Here is a 20,699-nt window from a genome sequence, read left to right as displayed (position 1 = left end):
GTGTGATAGTCCTGCACACAGGTGGAAATGCTGTGAGGGGCCGGCCCAGGGCCATGGCCACCCCCCAGTCAATCGGGGGGGGGGGGGGGGTAGGGGGGGATTGAGCCAGCACAGCCCGTCCTTCCTCCCGCACTTCCAGCAAGGGGGCCGCCGTCATCCGCCTTGGACCTAGACCATCCGGGCCTCCATTAACCGGTCTTCAGGGAAGGGATGAGGGGACGCGCCACCGCCCCCCACGCTCGCCCCCACCATCACCCATCCACCTGAGGCACCAGCCACCGCCGCAACCCCCCCAACTGACACGGCACACCGCGGGACCCCAACGGCCCACTAGGCCCGGTGCAGGACAGGGTCCCCACTCGTAGTGGACGACACCTCACAGGCATCTGACCAGTGACCCGCACCGGGGCCCAGGGAGGATACCGGGCAGAAAAGAGTGAGGAAGGCAGAAGCAGGATAGTGACTTTAACAAATCATTTTATCTCTGCTCATGGATCTTCATGCACTTTGAATTGTCTTATGTTTAATTGTGCTACACAAATAAATTTGCCTTGCCTAATAGTCTTCCAAATCATTGAGTTTTTGTGCAAAGAGAACCTAAACCCGTCGACTCAATTATTCCTTTTTTTCTAAAACATAATCAATTAATACAGTATAAATCAATGAATAAATGTTGATTAAAAAAAATAATGAGTACGTAAAACAAGTACAACGAAATGAAACAACGAATGAATGAATGAAATATTTATTGTCATCATCATCGGTATCATTGACAGTTACAAAATGTGGGATAGAGACATACACACTGGTTATCGCACAAAGTAACACTCTAAAGTTGATTTCTCCCCCCATTGCATTTAACTAAGTGCATGCCGTTCCATTGATTGTGATAGACATTCAACTCATCTAATCTGGGAGGACTGGATGTGAATGCTCATCTTTCAGGGCCACTGGCGGCTCTAGACGTCCAATCCATTTTGACTGGGTGGGGCGAATGAACGAATGTTACGTAATGAACGAATGTTCATAAGCCTTTTCCAGTCAATCGCAGCCATTGAATTAAATGTGTGCCCTGTAAGCGTTAAAAATGACAATTCGTGCATGAAAGTAAAATTTGCATTTTGGTACTACTACTAGCTAACTCACTAGCTGCCATTGACGGCGACAGACGTCCAATCCATTTAGACTGGAGAGGGGCAATACACGTTAAAGCGTCATTCGCTGAGATATTACTCCTACCCGATAGGGGCAGTGTGGTTTATTAAAAAACATCCTTGTCTCTAGCATTTCCGGGTCAAATGTAACATCACAGCGGAGCAGCGTTGTGTACGTCTTCATCTACTTTGGGAGAGAGAAAATGGACAATAACACCGGTTTCGACACATCTACACCAGACAGCAAGGCGACCTACGTTCTCAGCAATGTTGTGGAGGTCGTCGAGCGAATTCTAACCTTCGTGCCGACCAAGTCTCTCCTAAAAATCGCAAGGTATGGAAACATTTTTTGCGTAAGTAGTAAAACTCGACGGGTGTTCAACATGGCTGAGTGAAAGTGGAAGTGAAAGTATTGTTGTATTATTATTTCACTTACTAACAGGACATATTGCTGCTGTCAGTTTAAACCAAAATGTACTTGTTTTTTTTTCTAATCAGTTGTCAGCAACGTGTATCTCTCTCGCAACTAATACTGTTCGTGTGGTTCTCTTCCAAAGTGTATGCAGGCTATGGAGCAACTGTGCCCGCAGAGTTTTGAGGACTCAACAGCAGTTGACATGGGTGTCTGCTTGTGGACCCTCCACTACGGAGGTGCATGCCCTCTGCAACACCCTGTATGAGGAGGTCGAGGTAAAGTTAAGCAACCACACGTTGGCCTTAATGTCATTTCACATAGTGGCGATTGTGTACAAGTTGGGACGTGCAGTGAACTCCTGTGAAAAAATGTCAATCACAATAAATGTGTTTCTAAAAAAAAGAAAAAAATGGCCATAAATAGAATTAATGATATTAAAGATGCAAGATAATATTGGTTACCGATAATTATCGGCCGATAATGGCATTTATGACGTCACACAGATAATCTAGATTTGAAAAAATACAACCGATAATGCAATCCGATAAATATATACTTGAATTAGCCTCCAAATGTGCGCAGTCGAAGCAGTTTTGTCCAATTCTACACCGCCGCCTCCCCAACCATCCTCCCTCTGAAGCCCCTGTCGCATGAGCGACACGTTACACGGCATGGTTGAGGCAGTTGGATATGGCGGCTCTGTCACCAGCGTGGGTTGATTTTTCCGTGTGTGAAACAAAGGACGCTCTTGCCATCTGCAAAACATGCGCTGCAGAAGTTCCGCGAGGCAGAAAGAAACTGTACTCATTCAACATCACTAAACTGATCAGCCATTCAAAGCTGCATCACAAAGATTTATGGAACGAATATTTATATTTTTATCATTTTGGAACGAGGCTGCTGCTAGCGCGTAGGCTAAAGCTAACGTAAACAAATATAAACTAAGCTAAGTTACGAGGCTTGTGACGATTGGAGACTCTTTTGACGGCAGCGCCGCCGCCACTCATCTCCGGTTCAACTCATTAAGCAACACGGCGAGACTGAGACCGGGCGGAGTTGTTCACTTTGTGGCCGGACGAAATGAAGAGCACAGGCGGGAGGAGATGCCAGGCTCGGTCAGACGAGAGGTGTTTTTTACCGAAGTGACTCGAGAGCCAAAGCCTTGGATGGAAAAGTAATGCAGTTTATAGACCACCATTCTTCTTGAAAAACATGCCGATCACATCAGTTTCATCACAGACATTTGGACGAGTGACGTCAAGTAAGCATGCTTATCATGACGGCACAGTGGTTAGATGATAATTTCAACGTACCAAACCACACTCAAAAGAAGTCAGTCAGTCAGTCAGTAATGCATTCAGTTTGCTGTAAATTTATAACGTCTTAATCAGATCATTTTTCTTAAATCTAGTCAAAAAATTTTGTCCATCTTGTTTTGAGTGTTAAAGACTAGTTAACAGATGAATGCACCAGATTATTCCATTTACTTGAAATAAATATTACCATTTGTTCTTAAGTCCTTACATCTAAAAAAAATAGTCATTTTCCACCTAAATCAAGAAAAAATTGCTTTCAAATGTTTTGAACCATACCTGTTCTTGAATAAAAAGCATTTCAGACAAACAAGTTTTTTTTTTTTTTTTTTTTTTTTAGGATTAAATGTAATAATTTATTGCTTAAAATAAGGCTGTTAATTTTATTTTCAGATGGCTATTTTTTTATTTCAAGAAATCTTACAGTGAAATATACTTAAAGCGCTGGCCGATAATTTAACTTATTTCCAATAGATTACAATAGAATAGAATAGAGTTTTAAGAAGGTGCGTTTTTGCAGTGCAGTAATGTTATATATGTGAGGAATGGCTTACTTTTAAAAGCATTTTTGTGCAACTTCGGTATTCACTGTATAAGTAATTGTTGCCAAAAGTTTACCATTATACTATGTCAGGCAATCTGTCATTATTTAGATGTTGGAATTTACTACTTGTTTGATGTTGGAAAAAAAGAGCAATAAATTCTATTTTTGCACAGTAATATTTGCGCTTCTGTATACTTTAAAATTTTACATATATCTTTCATTAGAATTATTGGCTTGACATTAACGGTTATCACTTATTGGCTGGAACGAGAGGAAGTTATCGGTATTGGTTGAAAAATGTATTATCGTGCATCACTAAATGATATACTAAATTTTAAATCTAGCAGTAACTGAGTGTGCCTTTTTGTTCCATTTACTTGATATATGGTGTTAAGAAAAATCTGAATTGTTACATGTAGGGCTGCAGCTATCGAATATTTTAGTAATCGAGTAATCGACTGAAAATTCTATCAATTAATCGAGTAATCGGATAAAACAAATATATTTTTAGGTGAGCAATTATAAATATACATGAGAAAACAAGACATTTCATCTAATTTTGAACCATTTTCAGTCAATCAATGTCTTTATTTTCGATGTATATTGTTGAAAACAGCCAACAATTGCATCTCAGATGTAACTAGAATTTAAAAAAAAAAAAAAAAGACTAATTCACTGCTTTCACTCAAAAAACTTTAGATCTTATTACAAAAAAAAATATATATATCTTACCTAAAAATGCCGTTACGCTTGATAACACACATCACTTAAAAGTTTGGATTTTTTCCCACGTCTTTCAATTGAATTTCTCTTTGTGTCAAGCCATTTTTAAGTTCTAGTTAAGTTTTAAGTTAGTCTAAACTGTAAGTCCTGATAGGATTTTGAGTTTTTGCAGTGTTCATAATAAATGTATGATACAGGCTGTATTGGAGCACATTAGCACCAGTGCTACTTGGTGTTTTATCCAGCAATGACTACTGAGCTAAAATTGATAGTTAGCATGATTAAGTTTTTATTTTACACCCTCATCACTCCACAATGCTATGTTATGTTAAAGCCTGTATGTAAGACACGTTAGCCAAGCATCGACAGTGGTCATAATTAATAGAAAGCTAGCCCTCCGCAGGGCTAACGTGACTTCAGAACAGGAACGTTAATCTTATTTATTAGCGCTTAGCGCTCTTTATTAGCGCTTAGCGCTCTACTGCTTTAAGATGGCGGCTGTTTACTAAAGCTGCCCAGACGCGGCCGAGTCTGTCATTTAGCATCTAGTTCAACATACATGTGATCTCTATGAGACGCATGAGACGCTACCTGTACCAACGTAGCATCGTACGGGCTAGTATTTAGCAACGTCGGCGTTGTTTGTGGCGGCTGTCGGCTGCAGTAAGTTTTTTTCCCCCCCTTCTTCCTCTCCGCACGTGACAGCGCGTTGTCCCGCATTAAAAGTAGTCCGAGCAAAACGTGATGCTTAGAGCTGTCAAAATAAACGATTACTCGAGGTGAATAAAATTACTCGGATCAGTTTTTAAACTCGAGTTACTCGAGTTGCTCGAGTACTCGTTTCAGCTCTAGTTACATGCTAATTTGAATGAAAGAAGGCTGAAGTTGAATATTGTTTTTTCAATGACACTAATAGAACATTAAAGGTTAAAAAAAAGACTGTTATTAATCTGTCAATTCTATAAACGGTGGGCAATCAACATCCTTAGTTTTTCATTGAAAAAAAAAGACATAGTTTTCATCCCAAAAAGGTCCTCTCATTTTCTTTATTCTTCAGATATTCCCATGAAACTTTCTGATTATGTTTGTTGCTGCGTAATATACTGAAAATATTCGAATGGTTATTTCAATCATAATTCATTAACTTAAAAGCTGTGATTGAATAGAATAATAATAATTGAGTGAACATTCGCTGATAGCCCTCCCAGTCAAAATTGATTGGGCGTCTAATTAGGGCTGTTCAATTTTGCCAAACGATCCCGATTATTTTCTCTTAAACCCAATATTCCAATATCGATCAAGGTTTCTTGGCAAAATAAAAATAATGATTAAGTATTTGTACTGTCTTCTATTTAAACCTACCTTTTCTTTATCAGAACTGAAAGTTCCAGTGAATTAACTCTGTTCATACACACAGAACAATCCCTCGGGATTAAAATAATTTTATTCATACAACAGACTCCAGCTCTGTTCTTAATTAAAGCAATAATGAAAGAAGAAAGTGCATATACCATTTGAATCCAAATTAAACATGAGAAAAGGTAGTCAATCAGTCCTTAAACCAAACAGTCTATCAGCATGGCAGTTTGCCAACCAACTAGCCAGCCAGTTAATCAAGTCAGTCAGGTGAGGTAGGTAGGCTGCCGCGCTTAGGGTGACGTCCTCTCACATTTTTCTCTTGTCCTACTTTCATAAATCAATGATCAGTGCAAACTGCCACTTATAAATAACAATACGCAAGGTGGAAATCACTTTGTCTAAACAAACACAAATATGCACACCTAATGCCCGTGAAGGTAACAAACAGAGTGATCCCTTAGGTTTCTGAGCACCTAATCTTTACAAAAGACGTCAGGTCAAACATATTAACGGGCCAATGAACAATGAACATCAAGCTTAAAATTTCAAACGTAAACCTATGCATTTATTTTAGCCAAAATATGTTATTGTATTAAAACAAAAAAACAACATGGCATGCTTTTAGTTACGGTAATCTACAAGCAGCAATCTTTCATACTATAAGTACATCATGAGATAATACACTTACTCATGGTGTTATGCAATTTGTGTCCAAAGTTGGCTGGGCAAACGTAGCAGAATCGCCAGTAGCCATGGTTGTTGTTTAAAACTGAGCGCTTTCCCTGGAGGAAGCGGAACTGCAGAGGAAACTACGGAGGTTTAGATAAACCAAAATGGTGCGGTTTTGAAAATCTACCGTACCGGAACGTTTTTAACATTATTTTAAACAGAAAAGTCGTAACAGTTCAAAATTGATTAATCAAACAGCCTTTCATCTAACGCTGACTATGGTACGGAAACCTGATCCACTTCAGCTTCAAATAGATTTTACGTCTGTCGCTGTCAATGGCACTGAATTAATTAATTTGGCATTATGAACATTTAAATTAACAATTTTTTAAATCTGATAACTTGCATCAATCTTGAAATAAATCTTCAATCGTGATGTTATTATAACCTTTCATTATGGAAGAATAGCCCCCAACAATGAAATAATAGAATAAGCCACTTTGCATATTTTCTTCAGTGAATGTCAATTATTCCTGTCTAAGGACTACAAATGAGTTGCAATTACCGATTTAAAATTACAATCCTGTTACAACAACTCTGCAAGTGTTCTAATTCTTATGTACGTTTCCACTGTCTTTAACATAAGCACTTTTTGTATTTGCAGAAAGTGTTTCTTCTCCCCAAAATTGTTCTAGCAATGATGGACTGTGAGGCCTTCAAACTTCCTTTTTATTGCCATAGACAAAAGAAACGTATGTATTTGATATTACAGCAGAATTTGGTTGATAACTGATCCGGCTGTAAGCTATTCGTTTTTTTCTCCCAAGCAAAAAGGAGCAGCCACAGTCCGGTTGATGAGCTCATTCAGGTCTTCCCGAGGAATTGTGATGTCATGGGCATTACTACACCGGGCATCGTCTGTGAGTTTGCTTTCTGTTGTTCCAAAGATGTCTACCTTGCACAGCCGTGGGCACTTTTTCCTGGCAGAGATTGTTGGGATGAACAAATGATGGGGCTCTTATTTATGTAGAACTTTAGAACAAGCAGGCGTAGTCACCTGTTGCTGGAAAGACTTTATTTGTTGGGTTTTTACAGCTTCTTCATACAAAATGTCACCACTGCATTCCAGTCTATTTGTTTATTGTACTTTTGTCTGAAAAGGCCAGCCTTAAAGAAAAAAAATTCAGCAAATTCGGCTTTAAAATACCAGGTCATCAACTTGCAGGTATGCAGGGTTTATGCAGGTCATTAAAAAGCATTAAAAGTCATTAGATTTATTTTGTCCAAACTCAGGCTTTAAAAAGCATTAAAATAAAAAATCGAGGCATTAAAAATTATGTAAATCTGACTGTTAAAACCAAACTATTTTTTACATAATTTATAAGAATTGTTAAGAGTTTGATAGAATCATATTAATGGACCAATGTGCATGTTGCCTTCAAAGTGAATGCAGAACTCTTCTGCCTTTGTTCAAGGGCTGGTCACAGCTTAGCACAGCAGTTATACTTATTGACTATTAGATGTCTCTAAACTAAAATGTTTGGGATTTGTTGTGTGAGCATACCATTTGCATTCATGTTGCAAATATTAAATGAACAATAAATGATTGGAAAAATAATGAATTATAAACTCATTACAGACCTCATTCATTGTATTTTGAGCCAGAAGCACTGTGTGACCCATATATGATATGGTAGTGCCTTATTGGCACTTTGCACTTGATCCCCCAACACTCATGTTTGTACTATTTTGATTTAAAAAATAAATATAATGGTGCAATATAGGCACTTTTTCCATAACTTCAGTTGAAGTTCTTCCCTTATTTTTCACAGAATTTTTCTTGGAAAACCTTGAAGTTATTATATTTATCAACATTAAAGTATCGGGTGTAGGCATGTGCCGGTATGATAACCGTGAGCAAAAATACCGCGGTTTCACGGTATTGCAGTTATAGCTCCAAAAAATTTTGAGATGTATGGGTTAAAAAAACAACAACTTTTTTCAATTTAACAGGATTTTTTTTCCCAGACCATAGTTGCAAATTGGAACATGAATATATTGTTCAAATAAATAAATTATCAATTAAAAAAATATTTTAAATAAAATTAAACTAAATATAACTTATAGACTATACTCCCAGCCACAGCTCAAGTTGCTCAAGATTAGAGCAAGAACAAAATAACTTCTATAAAAAAGCAAAAACACTTCTGAATAATTTTTTAAAGAAATTTATACTGCATGACTTTTTTTTTTGAAGGTGGAAAAGCTTAAGTGAAGTTTCGCCATTTTCAGCCACTGTGTCAACTCTAGTCTACATGATGTCATGGCTTTGTGTTAAAAATAACAAAGAATTCATAAGTTAGTTAAAAATGTATAAGTTAGTTAAAATGTCAATATTGTTGTGGAAAGGTTTCATCTAAAAAAAAAAAAAAAACAATAAAAAAAAAACATTGGGAGTGAGACCTCTCCTTGATCCAGCGAACGTGGATTTCTGCTTAGGTCAAGATCATCTTTCGCAATTAGCGATCTTTGACGCTATCACTTTTTCCCCTTCATTCAAGCGAATCAAGCTTGTTTTCTCACTCTGCGGCTGTCACATTCAACGAAGTTGCTCTCTCAGCTAAGCCTAGGCTAACATTCATCTTTGTAAGCTTTTAGTTAGTTTGTATATTGAATTTGAAATGAAAATGTGTGTTTTGGTTTTGGCGAACTTTTTCTATGGTGCTAATCTGTTGAAGCTACTCACATGGAAAAATCTAATTGTACAACATTTTAAATGCATTAATTTTGTACATTACACTTACAACGATTTGAGAGCTCAATAAATTGAAGAACAGTACGCCTTATGTTTGGAGTATTTGTTTTTGGGTAAGCTGGCTGGCTAGCCGATAGCGTTCACTTTCACACACAGCAACAAACGGGAGGGGGTTAGCGCTGCTGCGCCAGGCTGCATTTTTGACACAAGAAAAATAGCGAATACCGTACTACGGTCTGGCGGAAAACTTTAGTGGTTTTGAAACCGCGACGTTTTCACACCACGGTAAACCGTGAAACCGGTAACCGGTAATCGGGTGGGGTATCACAATACAATTGGCCATAATATGTTAAGTCCATGACCACATATATCGGTATCGGTTTAATATCGCCATTCTTGGAGTTGGACATTATTGGGATATCGGGTAAAAAGTCATTATTGAATTACTCTACTTACAATTTGTGTGTGTGAAACTATCTGCAGTTGGGCATGGGCATTTAATTAGCTTAAAATGTCAGTAAAAGTGGCATTAAAAAGCATTAACTTAGATTTACTGATAACCGTAGAAACTGTTATGCTCGTTTCCATATAATATACAGGAAATATACTGTACTTTTTTCCCCGGGTTTTGTAAAGTGACAAAATAAATGAATAAAAAGATAATCATTTGCTGCCGTAAAACTGGTTTGCATGCCAACTGTAGGTAGCCATTTCCCCTAACAGTGGAGAAAGAATCTACAACTTGTGCGCTGGAATAATTGACACCTTGCAGGCAACTTGCGAAGAGGGATCACTGTCTTTCCCCCCAGACACCTCAGTAGTAATTCACCCCGCCCTTGCCCAGTCATAAGGAGGGCTGGCACCTCCCTGCCTCTTCCGGAGTCCCCCCCCCCCCCCTTCCTGATAGATAGCCTTGTCTCCAGCGCCCCACGCGCACCATTTCTCTATATAATCACAACCGTGCGAAGAAGTGACTCTCCATCAGGCGGGCTCTCCATGCCGGGGATGATGGCTTGTCAGGACGCAGTCGTCTATCAGGTCTAATGGTGGCCGCGGCTGTTTGCCATAACACTCATTTATTGGTGATATTGCTGCTGGGGGGGTCAGCGCGGGGTTGCGTTGGCTCTAATTCAATTGGAGGAAATCTGTGATTGGATTATGTATGGCAATGCATGAAGGCTGAGATGACATGTAATAGGTTTCCTTATAGCCTGGAGTACAAGTTATTTATGCATGTTGGTTATAGACTGCAGGCCACTGAAAAATGATCCACAGAGTGCAGCTTGTAAGAGAAATGAGACTCCTGAGTGTAAGGTTTTCTGTAATGCACGCTTTCTTTAGCACAACAACAAAATACTGAACTGTTTATTTCAAAGACAAGATTGAGGAGCTGGTGTACACAAAGAATTATAATTTTTTATGTTTTACTTTTATTTTACTAAGCACAGAGATGTTTGAAAAAGAACGTATTCATGCTACATTTTGAGATCTGAACTCTTGAATCAATATTGAGGATACCGACATATCTGTGTGTTTTGTGTGTTCACAGTAACTCCGACTGGCTCTCACTCCAGGCCACCGGAGGAGCACCAGGAAGGAGAGGCCGGCTTTGCCATCATGTTCCCAAACATGGAGGGTGTTCAGATCAGGCCGTTTCACTTCTGCCAGAAATCCCTCTCTCCAAATGCTCTGAAAGAAGCGGGTGAGCAGGGACTTGCGAGCCACCGCAGAAGCATAAATTCTACTGAAGTCGATTCAATTTTCTAATGGTCTTCTGCCAATAGGACTAGTTGACAACCCAGAGTTGCGAGTGGTGCTGCTGTTTGTCTACGAGGTGTACAAATCCGGGGGTGCGCGCTTCCTCAACGAAATCCTGGAGCCGCTGGCCAAGAGCAAAGCTCTGATTGCAGGCGGTCTTGTTGAAAGTGTCTTTCCCACCAGGCTCTGGTAAGAACAAGCACCTCTTATGTGTGTGCTGTTTTTCCTCATGCAGCGGCAAGGGGTGTTTATTTACTATTTAACAGAAAGCACGTGGTATTTATTAGGGGCCATGTCTTTAAATGTACAATTCAATTTTGTAAGAAACTATATAAACTGATATGCTTGAATCTATTTTCTAGGGCTGTCAAACGATTAAAATTTTTAATCGAGTTAATTACAGCTTAAAAATTAATTAATCGTAATTAATCGCAATTAATCGAAATTCAAACCATCTCTAAAATATGCCATATTTTTCTGTAAATTATTGTTGGAATGGAAAGATAAGACACACGACGGATATATACATACAACATACTGTACATAAGTACTGTATTTGTTTATTGTAACAATAAATCCACTAATGGCATTAACATTCTTTCTGTTAAAGTGATCCACGGATAGAAAGACTTGTAGTTCTTAAACGATAAATGTTATAGTTACAAGTTATAGTAATTTTATATTAAAACCCCTCTTCATGTTTTCGTTTTAATAAAATTTGTAAAATTGTCAATCAAAAGTAGAGTTAATATAATAATAATAAGAATAAAAATAACAATAACAAAAATAGAGTGAAAAGTTTTACGTGTATTTTGCATAGCTATTTTGATATGGAATGCCAGTTCATTTTGCGTTGTTGTTAAACTATGTCAGAATAGGGCCTCATTACTATAGACTGAAGTGCTTTTCTTTTTGTGAACATTATTTTTTTTTGGAGAGATAGTAATATTATTTTTGTTGTGCTTTCACTAAACGATACTTACAGTGAGGAGAACAAGTATTTGATACACTGCCAATGGGTTTGCCCATTGGCAGTGTATCAAATACTTGTTCTCCCCACTGTATAGACATGTGCCGGTTACCGGTTTCACGGTTTACCGTGGTGTGAAAACGTTGCGGTTTCAAAATCACTAAAATTTTCCGTCATACCTTAGTACGGTATTTTCTATTTTTCATGTGCCAAAATGCAGCCGAAGTGGCTTGGTGCGGCAGCGCTCACCCTTCCCCTGTTTGTTGCCGTGAGTGTCAGTGACGCTATTCTGCTAAACAGCCAGCAAATCCAAAAACACACCCTCCAAACACAAGGCGTACTTTTCTTCAATTTATTGAGCTCTCAAATTGTGGTGAAATATACAAATGAATACATTTAAAACGTTGTACAATTAGATTTTTCCACGTGTGATTAGGTTCAACAGGATAGCAGTAGCACCATTAAAAAGTTCACTAAAAACAAAACACACATTTTCCTTTCAAATTCAGTATACAAACTAACTAAAACTTACAAAGACGAATGTTAGCCTAGGCTAACATCGTCGAGATTTTATGTCTCACAGCCGCTGAGTGAGAAACAAGCTTGAGTGGAAGAAGGGGGGAAGAAAAAGGATCGCGTCAAAGATCGCTAATTGAGAAAGGAGGTCTCACTCCTCACTTTTTTTTTTTTTGTAGATGAAACCTTTCCTCAACAATATTTACATTTTAACTAATTTATAAAACTAACTTATACATTTTTAACTAACTTAACTTTAATTAACTTATGAATTCTTTCTTTTTAACACAAAGGCATGGCATCATGTAGACCAGAGTTGACACAGTGGCTGAAAATGGCGAAACTTCACTTGAGCTCCCCCCCCTCAAAAAAAGTCATACAGTATATATTTTTATTTTGAAGTGTTTTTACTTTTTTATAGCAATTATCTTGTTCTTACTCTAATATTGAGCAACTTGAGCTGTGGCTGTGGGTATAGTCTAGGTTCTATTTATTTTAATATAAAATATTTGTTATTTTTTGTTAATTTATCTATTTTCACATTATATTCATGTTCCAATTTGCAAATATGTTTTGAAAAAAAAATCCTGTTCAATGGAAAAAAAGTTTTTTTTTTCTTTTTTTTCTTAAACCCATACATCTCAAAATTTTGGAGCTATAATTGCAATACCGTGATACCGTGAAACCGCGGTATTTTTGCTCACGGTTATCGTACCGTCAAAATCTCATACCGGCACATGCCTACCACTGTATGTTTGTTGTGAAGGAGTTGCCAATAAACTGCGCGGTCCAAAGAACGCCTGTGTCCACTCGCCTTTACTGTATAACATATATCTGTACATATCTTACCCAAAATACAACAAGAGACACATAATTGCCGCTAAAAGAAAGAAAACTTACCGAAATATGTGTGGAGCACAAATAGCAATTTGCATTGCATTGTGAATACAGCATAAATGTCTCACAACTACTAATTCTCCCACATTGAGAAGAAATAACATGAGTATGGAACGGCGCTGCCCCCAAGCGGCCGGTGGCATTCTCTTCACTCTTAATGTCCATAAACGGCCTCATTGTAATCTGTTTGAGGCAATATGGGAGATGGTCATTCACCCAAGCGCAAGCAGAGGGCGGCAAAACTCCATAACAACAAGGGAGCGTTTCACTGTACTGTCATTTAAATCTGTCTGAGCGGGACATCTGCGTTAATTGCGTCAAACATTTTAACGTGATTAATTTAAAAAATTAATTAACGCCCGTTAATGCGTTAATTTTGACAGCCCTACTATTTTCATCATATATGATGGTTCATGAACAATGCTTAAAGTGCGTATCACACCAAAAAGCATGTTTATATCATATTTCACGCGGCATTCTATGCTCCTGACAGAAATGGACCGCTTGGACGTGTGTGGAAGCGATCTTAATATTTCTTAAATTTTTTTAAATCCCGCGCCATAATAATGAATAACTTCCTGTTTTGCGGAAGAACGTGAAGGTGACGTCACCTGGGTCAGCATCTCACAATACAGCATTGCTTTATAGCATGCAGATGGACTGCGGATTCAGCTGATTTTGCGGATTAATTCGTTTATTTTTCGCATCACGCCAGCCAAATGTGCTGCAGAAAATTGTTGCTGCACCAGGGAGAGGCGTGTGAGCCTTTTTGGGTTTCAAAAGGTTCTCGTTCTCCATGGATATTGGCCAAAACAAGCCCTACGACTGTGGGACCATTGGACTCACGAGGAAGTGAGTAAACATCGTATTTTGTGTTATGTCAAATACTGGGATCATGGCACACGTCTTAAAACGGAGGTGGCTTGCATTTTGTGGGTGGTTGTCCACCGAGAATGCCACTCGGCCAACAACCGGCCCCACCTCTATACTCGGCCTATTGGCCTCTTTGTGTGCCCAGTGTTCGGTCAAATTTTCAACCTCGTCAGAAATTGCAACTTTGTTTTAAAAATGGCCGCGAATACAGCGGTTACAAAATAAACACTACAAACTGTCTTTAAATAAAGGACTATTTACTTACATTTGATCATGGACGGACATAGAGAAAAGTTCTCCTCAGACACATCCTGCCATGTTAGCTGCACAGCAACTGCACGGCGCTCTTGTAAAACTCAGTGTTTGCGTCTTCAGCGTGCAGTATTTCACGCCATATTCGTGTTGACCATGTGGCAGCTACACGCTCCTTCGACGTCGGCCGGTTTGTCCGGCGGTCATTGTCCAGCTGCTTCCCGGCAAACGAGCCCTCTGCCGGCAGCAGGGAAATGACGAGCTCTAACCTGCTCGCCGCCAGGCAGGTTACCGATCAGCTAAGACAAATGACAACCCCGCCGCCGTGTGACATCATGATCCGGGCTAGTTTTGTGTGATTTTTTTCGTTTCGAAAAGCGAAAATAAGACTGAGACGTCACTCGGTTCGGGTTACCATGTTGGCTAGCTGTCACGCCTCTTGGTTTGTTTACATTCTCCGAAGCCGGGGCAGGGAAATGACAAAAGCCGGACAAACTACGGTGGCAATATATTTCATATTCCATTTAGCACAGGACTGTTATTTGTCATGACCATACCATTTATTTAGCAATTGGGGAAAAATACTTCGATAAAAAGAATATCCTGGAAAAATATTGGAGTAGAGAGATTGAAACAATGACATTTTGCTGCTCTCTTTGTCGCATTTTCCGCAGTCTTTATAATTCCCCCTCAATGGGCTGAATTCTAAATCAGATGGAACCATGACCGTGCCAACGTCATCCTCCTGTTAGGGACGCTAGAGCCCTATAATGGTAGGCGTGGCTAGCGGCATATTAAAAGACTTAATTTCTCATCATCTGCGCGTTGCCAAATTTTTGTATATAGTCGAATCGTCTCAAAATATGATTGCAATTCCCATAATATTGCTATTTAAGATTTTTTTTATCCTGTCGTATGCACTTTAAGACCACTGTCCAGAGTAAGGTTCATGCCACAGCGGGATAAAGCTGATTTATCATTGTTAATGTAATTGAATCATGTTTATTTACATACCTTTCATTATAAACTAAAGCTTTACAGATATCATGAAAAATCTGAAAGCAGAGCATGTTGTGGTAAAAATGTAATCTTTTATAGTAAAAATACTTGGTAAAACCTAACCTATTATCACCATTTTTCCTGTTAGGAGAGAAAGTGGTAGGAATTTTCAGTGTGACTTGTATTTGTTCAAGTGGAAAACACAATTTTGCTTTATATCATACATGTAAAAACTGATTTATTAGTGAGCAGTTAAGAGATTACAGTCTAATTTATTTTTCACAGCCTTTCGCAACCCAAGACAAATTTATGTTGGAAAAATCTCACAGTGCACCAGTGTGCAATGGCATTCTGGTAGGGAATCACTCATCTAAACTACTCCAGTATGTGTAGCTCTAAAAGTTAACTGTCGTTGTTCGCGACGTGAACTTGTTCTATCTTGACCAAAAGATAATTTTTCAAGAACATTTACAACTTACAAATGTGATTTCCCAGTGAGTTTGTGTTAAGGTGAAAAGACTGTCAGTCAGAATAAATGTAATTACTACCACCTAGTGGCACCAACTGAAACTATATTCACCTAAGAGAGGGAAAGCGGAAGTTTGTATTATGGCACTTATTATTTTTTTTTAGTAGTGAAAGATTCAATTTCGCAATTTATCTCTAATTTACCCAGCAATTATGGCATAGAAACCACTGTGGCACTGATAAAATCCAGTAGTTGTTAAAGTATGTTTATAAATATGAAGTAAGTTCAACTTATGTTGTATGCCCCCCTCCAAAAATAATGAAATGAATTGCATACCTCTTATTGTTTCTTGATGAATGCATCAAATTTTATTTCATTTCAATTCCACCCTTTTACAGATGTGACCTGACAGTTGTGTTATGTTAGTGTTTGTTTTGGAAGATATGTGAGGCAATTAACGTATCTGGATTGATTGACAATGCTTCAACAAACCTTTGTATCACTGCTACTATTTTTATGATTGGAACACACCACCTATCAGAACGGGCCACTCTTGAGGAATTACAGTACGGAGATGTTTGCCACTGCCAATATTTTAAGTTGTTAAGATCACATGCCCCATTGAATTGGTCCATCTTTGACTTGATTACTTTTTGTAGTTGTAGCCGAGGTGCGTACGGAGTGGTGGGTCTGGCCCTAAGCGGCCCCAAAGTGCAGGGTGCCTCAGTGCTCTTGGACCAGGACGTCAGCAGCTCCAAGACAGCTGAAGCCACCATCCGCAGGCTAAAAGCTGCCAAAATCCCGGAAAAGAACACCCTGGGCTTCATGTTCGCTTGCGTGGGTCGAGGCCAGAATTACTACAACAACCAGCGCAACGTGGAGGCCGACGCATTCCGAAAAGTCTTTCCTGGAGTTCCACTCTTTGGCCTTTTCGGCAACGGCGAGATCGGTTGCGACCGCATCGTCAAAGACGACTACACGCTGTGTGACGACGACACGGACTGTCTGCAGCACGAGTATACCACGGTGATGACTCTGGTTCACCTGGGCTGATCGATAAAATGAAGCAAACATTTGACCTTACAAATTAGTTGGAATGCATCGGAGTTTATCCTTCAGTTGCCATTTTAATGGCAACCGCCGGAACTCCTTTGCATCTTAATTTACAGTACAATAGGATAATACTGAGCATCTCTTTTAGTGTCCTACTTGTAAAATATGTGAAAAAGATGTCGCTTAAACATTTTAGGCGAATTTTGGGTCACCTTACAGGGCTTTTGCTTAAAAACAAACAAAGCCTGATTTATTGTTAAAGAGTTTCTGGTCTAGCAAAAGCACTTTCTTCCTATGAGAGGGTTGATGGTTTCCTTTCACAAAGTCTATGGAGTTTTGACATATGAACAAAAGTATTGGAACTTCTGGCTATTACGCATACAGGAAGGTGTTTTTGAGATTTTATCCTAAATGTGAGTAGATGCCCCATTTTACGTTGCCTATATAAAAAATGCTGACATTTTTCTTTTTCAGTCACTCCTTTTTAGACTGAACCATGGCAAACTGCGACCACAACTTCAGACACATAATTTGTGGGAGAAATAGTAAAAAAATGTAAGAGTCCATATGAGGCAAGCCCTCCCTCCAGTGTTGGCTTTCATTGACTCCTCATCCTGGCACTACGCTTGAGGGTTGTTTAGCCCATCTTTTATGTAGACTTTGTAAACAAAAATAGGGGTATGCTGCTCTAAATGGCAACTGTATGGTCAGAGTGTTAAAAGCAAACAACTCTAAAGTTCCACACGCTTCCTTTCTAGAATGGTGACTTTCTGTGTTCCTAATTGATGAAGGTGCAATTTCCATTATTGTTTGTCACATAAATATTGATATTAGCTGCTGCTGTCTTTAGACCCTTAAGGGTTGAGATATTTTGTTTTAAGATTACTATAACAATCTTTGAATCAACCAGATACGTTCCTAAAATGTTGAGATTTGAGACATGAGCTGTTACAAATAGCTAGGGGTTTTTGCTTGCTTTTGTGTTATTCATTGGCTGCCATTGACGGTGCCAGACGTCCAGTTTAAATATATCGGACGCCTGTCGCTGTCAATGGCAGTCAGTTTGGCATTTCAATCAGTCATAAAACAATGGAGGAATTGGTATGAAAAGCCCGAATATGTTTAATTCTTAAATGTTCGTTATATACGATAAATAGTTTTTGTATTGAATCACAACAGACTGATTAGTACAACTTCCATGGTAGGAAATGTACTTTTACCTTTCTCATCCAAATGTTTATTTTTTAATAACGTTTTCATCTGGGTGCACTTTTCTACACAACGTGCCAAAATCATATCTGCTTAAATTGCCCTCAAATAAAGACCTAAAATAAAATGAGGCGTTTACGTTCTTGTGTGTTTTTCAGCTCCCGCGCTGGAGAACGAGTTTGTAACATGGTCAGCATCCATTGATTGATGTGCGCGCTAACCATCGGCTGGCTAATCCCGATGAGTGACAAACGTTTAAGCCAATTGCCGCGAAGGCAACCCCCCTACTCCCATAGTATCTTTATTTTTGGAAACCATAAAAACGCTCGCGACAACGGAGAGGGGCGACCTAGCGGGGGGTTAAGCTAATCAAAACAGTCGTGGCTCCCCAACATCGACAGTCGTCAGCTCGTTGCACACTTGGCGAGTCCTCGTCCATTTTTTCCCCCTACGTCGTGACCGGAGCGATGCAAATGTCACAAGAATCATCGTGGAATAGCTTTATTATGGCGCTGAGGTGAGAGTTCGCCCACATTGCTGTGGTCGAAACAAGCCGGATAACTGTCTCAGCACTCGGACAGCTCCTGGTTCCTGCTCCCTCCCCCCCTTCCGCGGGACCCCCGCTGAGCTCGCCGGGGAAGCCCTCCGCCGAGCCGCGGTGTCGTCTCATGGCCCCGGCGGTGGTGGTACCGAACCGAGCTTCAGTTCTTACTACGATGCCGTGCCACGATGATTGTCGCGTCCGAGATTTATCCGGGGGAGCCCATCACTGTTCGGCCATGTGAGTCCTTCTCAGGTAAGGTAGCACCTTTTCCTTCAGCAACTTCCACTTTTAATAGTTTAGAGGTAATAAACACATTTTCAACCACCACGCGCCCACAACCTCAACCAGGAAGTAAATAGTCAAAAGTTTTGACACAAAATGTCGACGTAATTTAAATCATACATTTAGTTTATTTCTTCTATCAACCGACCCAGTGAATTGACCTTCATCATGTACTAAAAGTCAACTTTAATTTACTTTGTCAGAGATGTACAGGTTTTCAGCATCTCTACTTTACCCACACAATAAATGATTTTGCTCCTTGTACTAAATGTAAGTATTTTTTATAGTTATTGGTCTTAACCCTTTATAGGGAAACTGGCTCTTTTTGGTAATTAAAAAAAAAAAAAAAAACCAATAAAGACCTGGCGTCCACATCATATTTTGTATGTCTCCATAAATGGATGCCAGGACGTAATTATAATAATATTATTAATTATTTAAACAATAAATCAATCAAATGAGTTAATCATTCGTTGCCAGCCTCTCCCAGTCAAAATGGGTTGGGCTTCTAGAGTCGTCAATGGCAGTCGCTGTGAGTACAATGAATGAGTGAAGGGGTTTATAATAACTGAGCATGATCTTTGCATGGTATTTATGTATTAATACAACTACTTAGTTGGAAGGATTGTGCAAGTGTAGCCAAATTGTGGCCGCTGAGTGAAAAACCACACTTGCCAGACAATACTGGTCTTGTGTCAGAATATGACAGACAACTCTACTATAACATATTGAGTATTGCCAATGTAAGGCTAACCTCATCCATCACAGTGCGTTTATTACCAACCAATGCCATGTCAAGCTGTACAAATACAATGTACTGTCCACTTTTTATTTTCTCTCATATCCCTGTATATCACACCATTGTTTTGTGCCCAACAGTTTCAACATGCAAGCTGCATATACACGGTAAAGAAGGTGAATTACAACTGGAGAACAGAAGGACAGAGGAGTGTAAAAGTGGCAATAACAAGCACGCACCTCTCCTCCCTCTCACCAGACGACATGGCTAATGCTGGGTAAGATAGTGTACTTACACAGTCCGTTTTCATCCTGTCGCTCTTCAAAGTGGCAAGCTTCATGCCCTTTCCACATCTATCTAATGTCGTCAAATAATCATCACTAAAATGACATGCTCATACTACAGTAATCTATACTGTACATGTAATTCTCAATTTAATATCTTAGTGATATATGAGTAATTTATCATTTAGGCATTTTGTTTTTGTCAACAAATATGGTTTCTTAACCTGTCAAGTGAATATACATAATTGTAGTAAAAAAGACCCAAACAAAACACAAATATAACATCACATCCATAAGTTGTTGAAAACACTACTTTCAACTATGAACTTAACATTAGTAAGCCATGAGTACCTATAAGCTAGCTGTCTGATCCTCGTAAAGGAGGTAAAATGGGATGATCATAACAATAAAGGAGCTACTATTTTGCGTCTCACAAGCTATGTGCTCTTATATTGATGATGTTGAGTTCTGCACAATATTGACACAAATGCTAAGACAGGCAAGGTGAGCCCCTTATGTTTTCTGCTGCTTTGGCGCTTTTCTTTCACTTTACACTGTAATTTGGTTGCCAATAAAGTCACAAGGGTTTAGGAGACACACCGTCTTTTGCCTCATCTTCACTTTTGGACGTTAAAATCTATATTACTATATGTATGAATCTGCAGAAACCTTCCATTCTTCCATTAAAACCTGATCACAAAGCCATGAAGTTAGAAATCAACTTAGGTTGCTTAAGAGTGGGGAGCAATATGCTTAGTGCTGCCTATTTTCTTGAGTGCTTGTCCTAGGGTCGTAGGTGAGCGAAGGACTATCCCATTTGACTTTGGGCAAGAGTTTAGGGGTACACTCTGGACTAGGCATGTGCCGTTATGAAATTCTGATGGTATGATAACCTTAAGCCAAAATATCGTGGTTTTACCGT

The 20,699-nt window shown here is 39.1% G+C and overlaps 2 protein-coding genes across 2 annotated transcripts in view; both read left to right on the top strand.

Moving 5' to 3' along the window:
• The first annotated feature begins 1,278 nt into the window (after window positions 1-1,278).
• Window positions 1,279-18,055, top strand: fbxo22 (F-box protein 22). Its single transcript, XM_057833454.1, has 7 exons — window positions 1,279-1,488; window positions 1,712-1,844; window positions 6,842-6,929; window positions 7,005-7,097; window positions 10,482-10,634; window positions 10,717-10,879; window positions 16,326-18,055. Exons 1-7 carry the CDS (start codon window positions 1,358-1,360, stop codon window positions 16,717-16,719), a joined length of 1,155 nt encoding a protein of 384 aa, XP_057689437.1. The 5' UTR covers window positions 1,279-1,357; the 3' UTR covers window positions 16,720-18,055.
• Window positions 18,056-18,098: 43 nt separating this feature from the next.
• The window catches only part of LOC130914338 (transmembrane protein 266-like), a 103,306-nt gene continuing 100,705 nt past the window's right edge, over window positions 18,099-20,699 (top strand). Inside the window, exons 1-3 of the mRNA XM_057833442.1 lie at window positions 18,099-18,445; window positions 18,510-18,724; window positions 19,634-19,770. Of these exons, the coding sequence (XP_057689425.1) occupies window positions 19,757-19,770 (14 nt within the window). The 5' untranslated portion in view covers window positions 18,099-18,445; window positions 18,510-18,724; window positions 19,634-19,756. The remainder of the gene's footprint in view (window positions 18,446-18,509; window positions 18,725-19,633; window positions 19,771-20,699) is intronic.

The sequence above is a fragment of the Corythoichthys intestinalis genome, chromosome 1 (assembly GCF_030265065.1).
Source record: "Corythoichthys intestinalis isolate RoL2023-P3 chromosome 1, ASM3026506v1, whole genome shotgun sequence".
Classification (NCBI taxonomy): Eukaryota; Metazoa; Chordata; class Actinopteri; order Syngnathiformes; family Syngnathidae; genus Corythoichthys; species Corythoichthys intestinalis.
The sequence above is the reverse complement of the archived record's forward strand: the minus strand, read 5'-3'. Positions and strand labels throughout refer to the sequence as shown.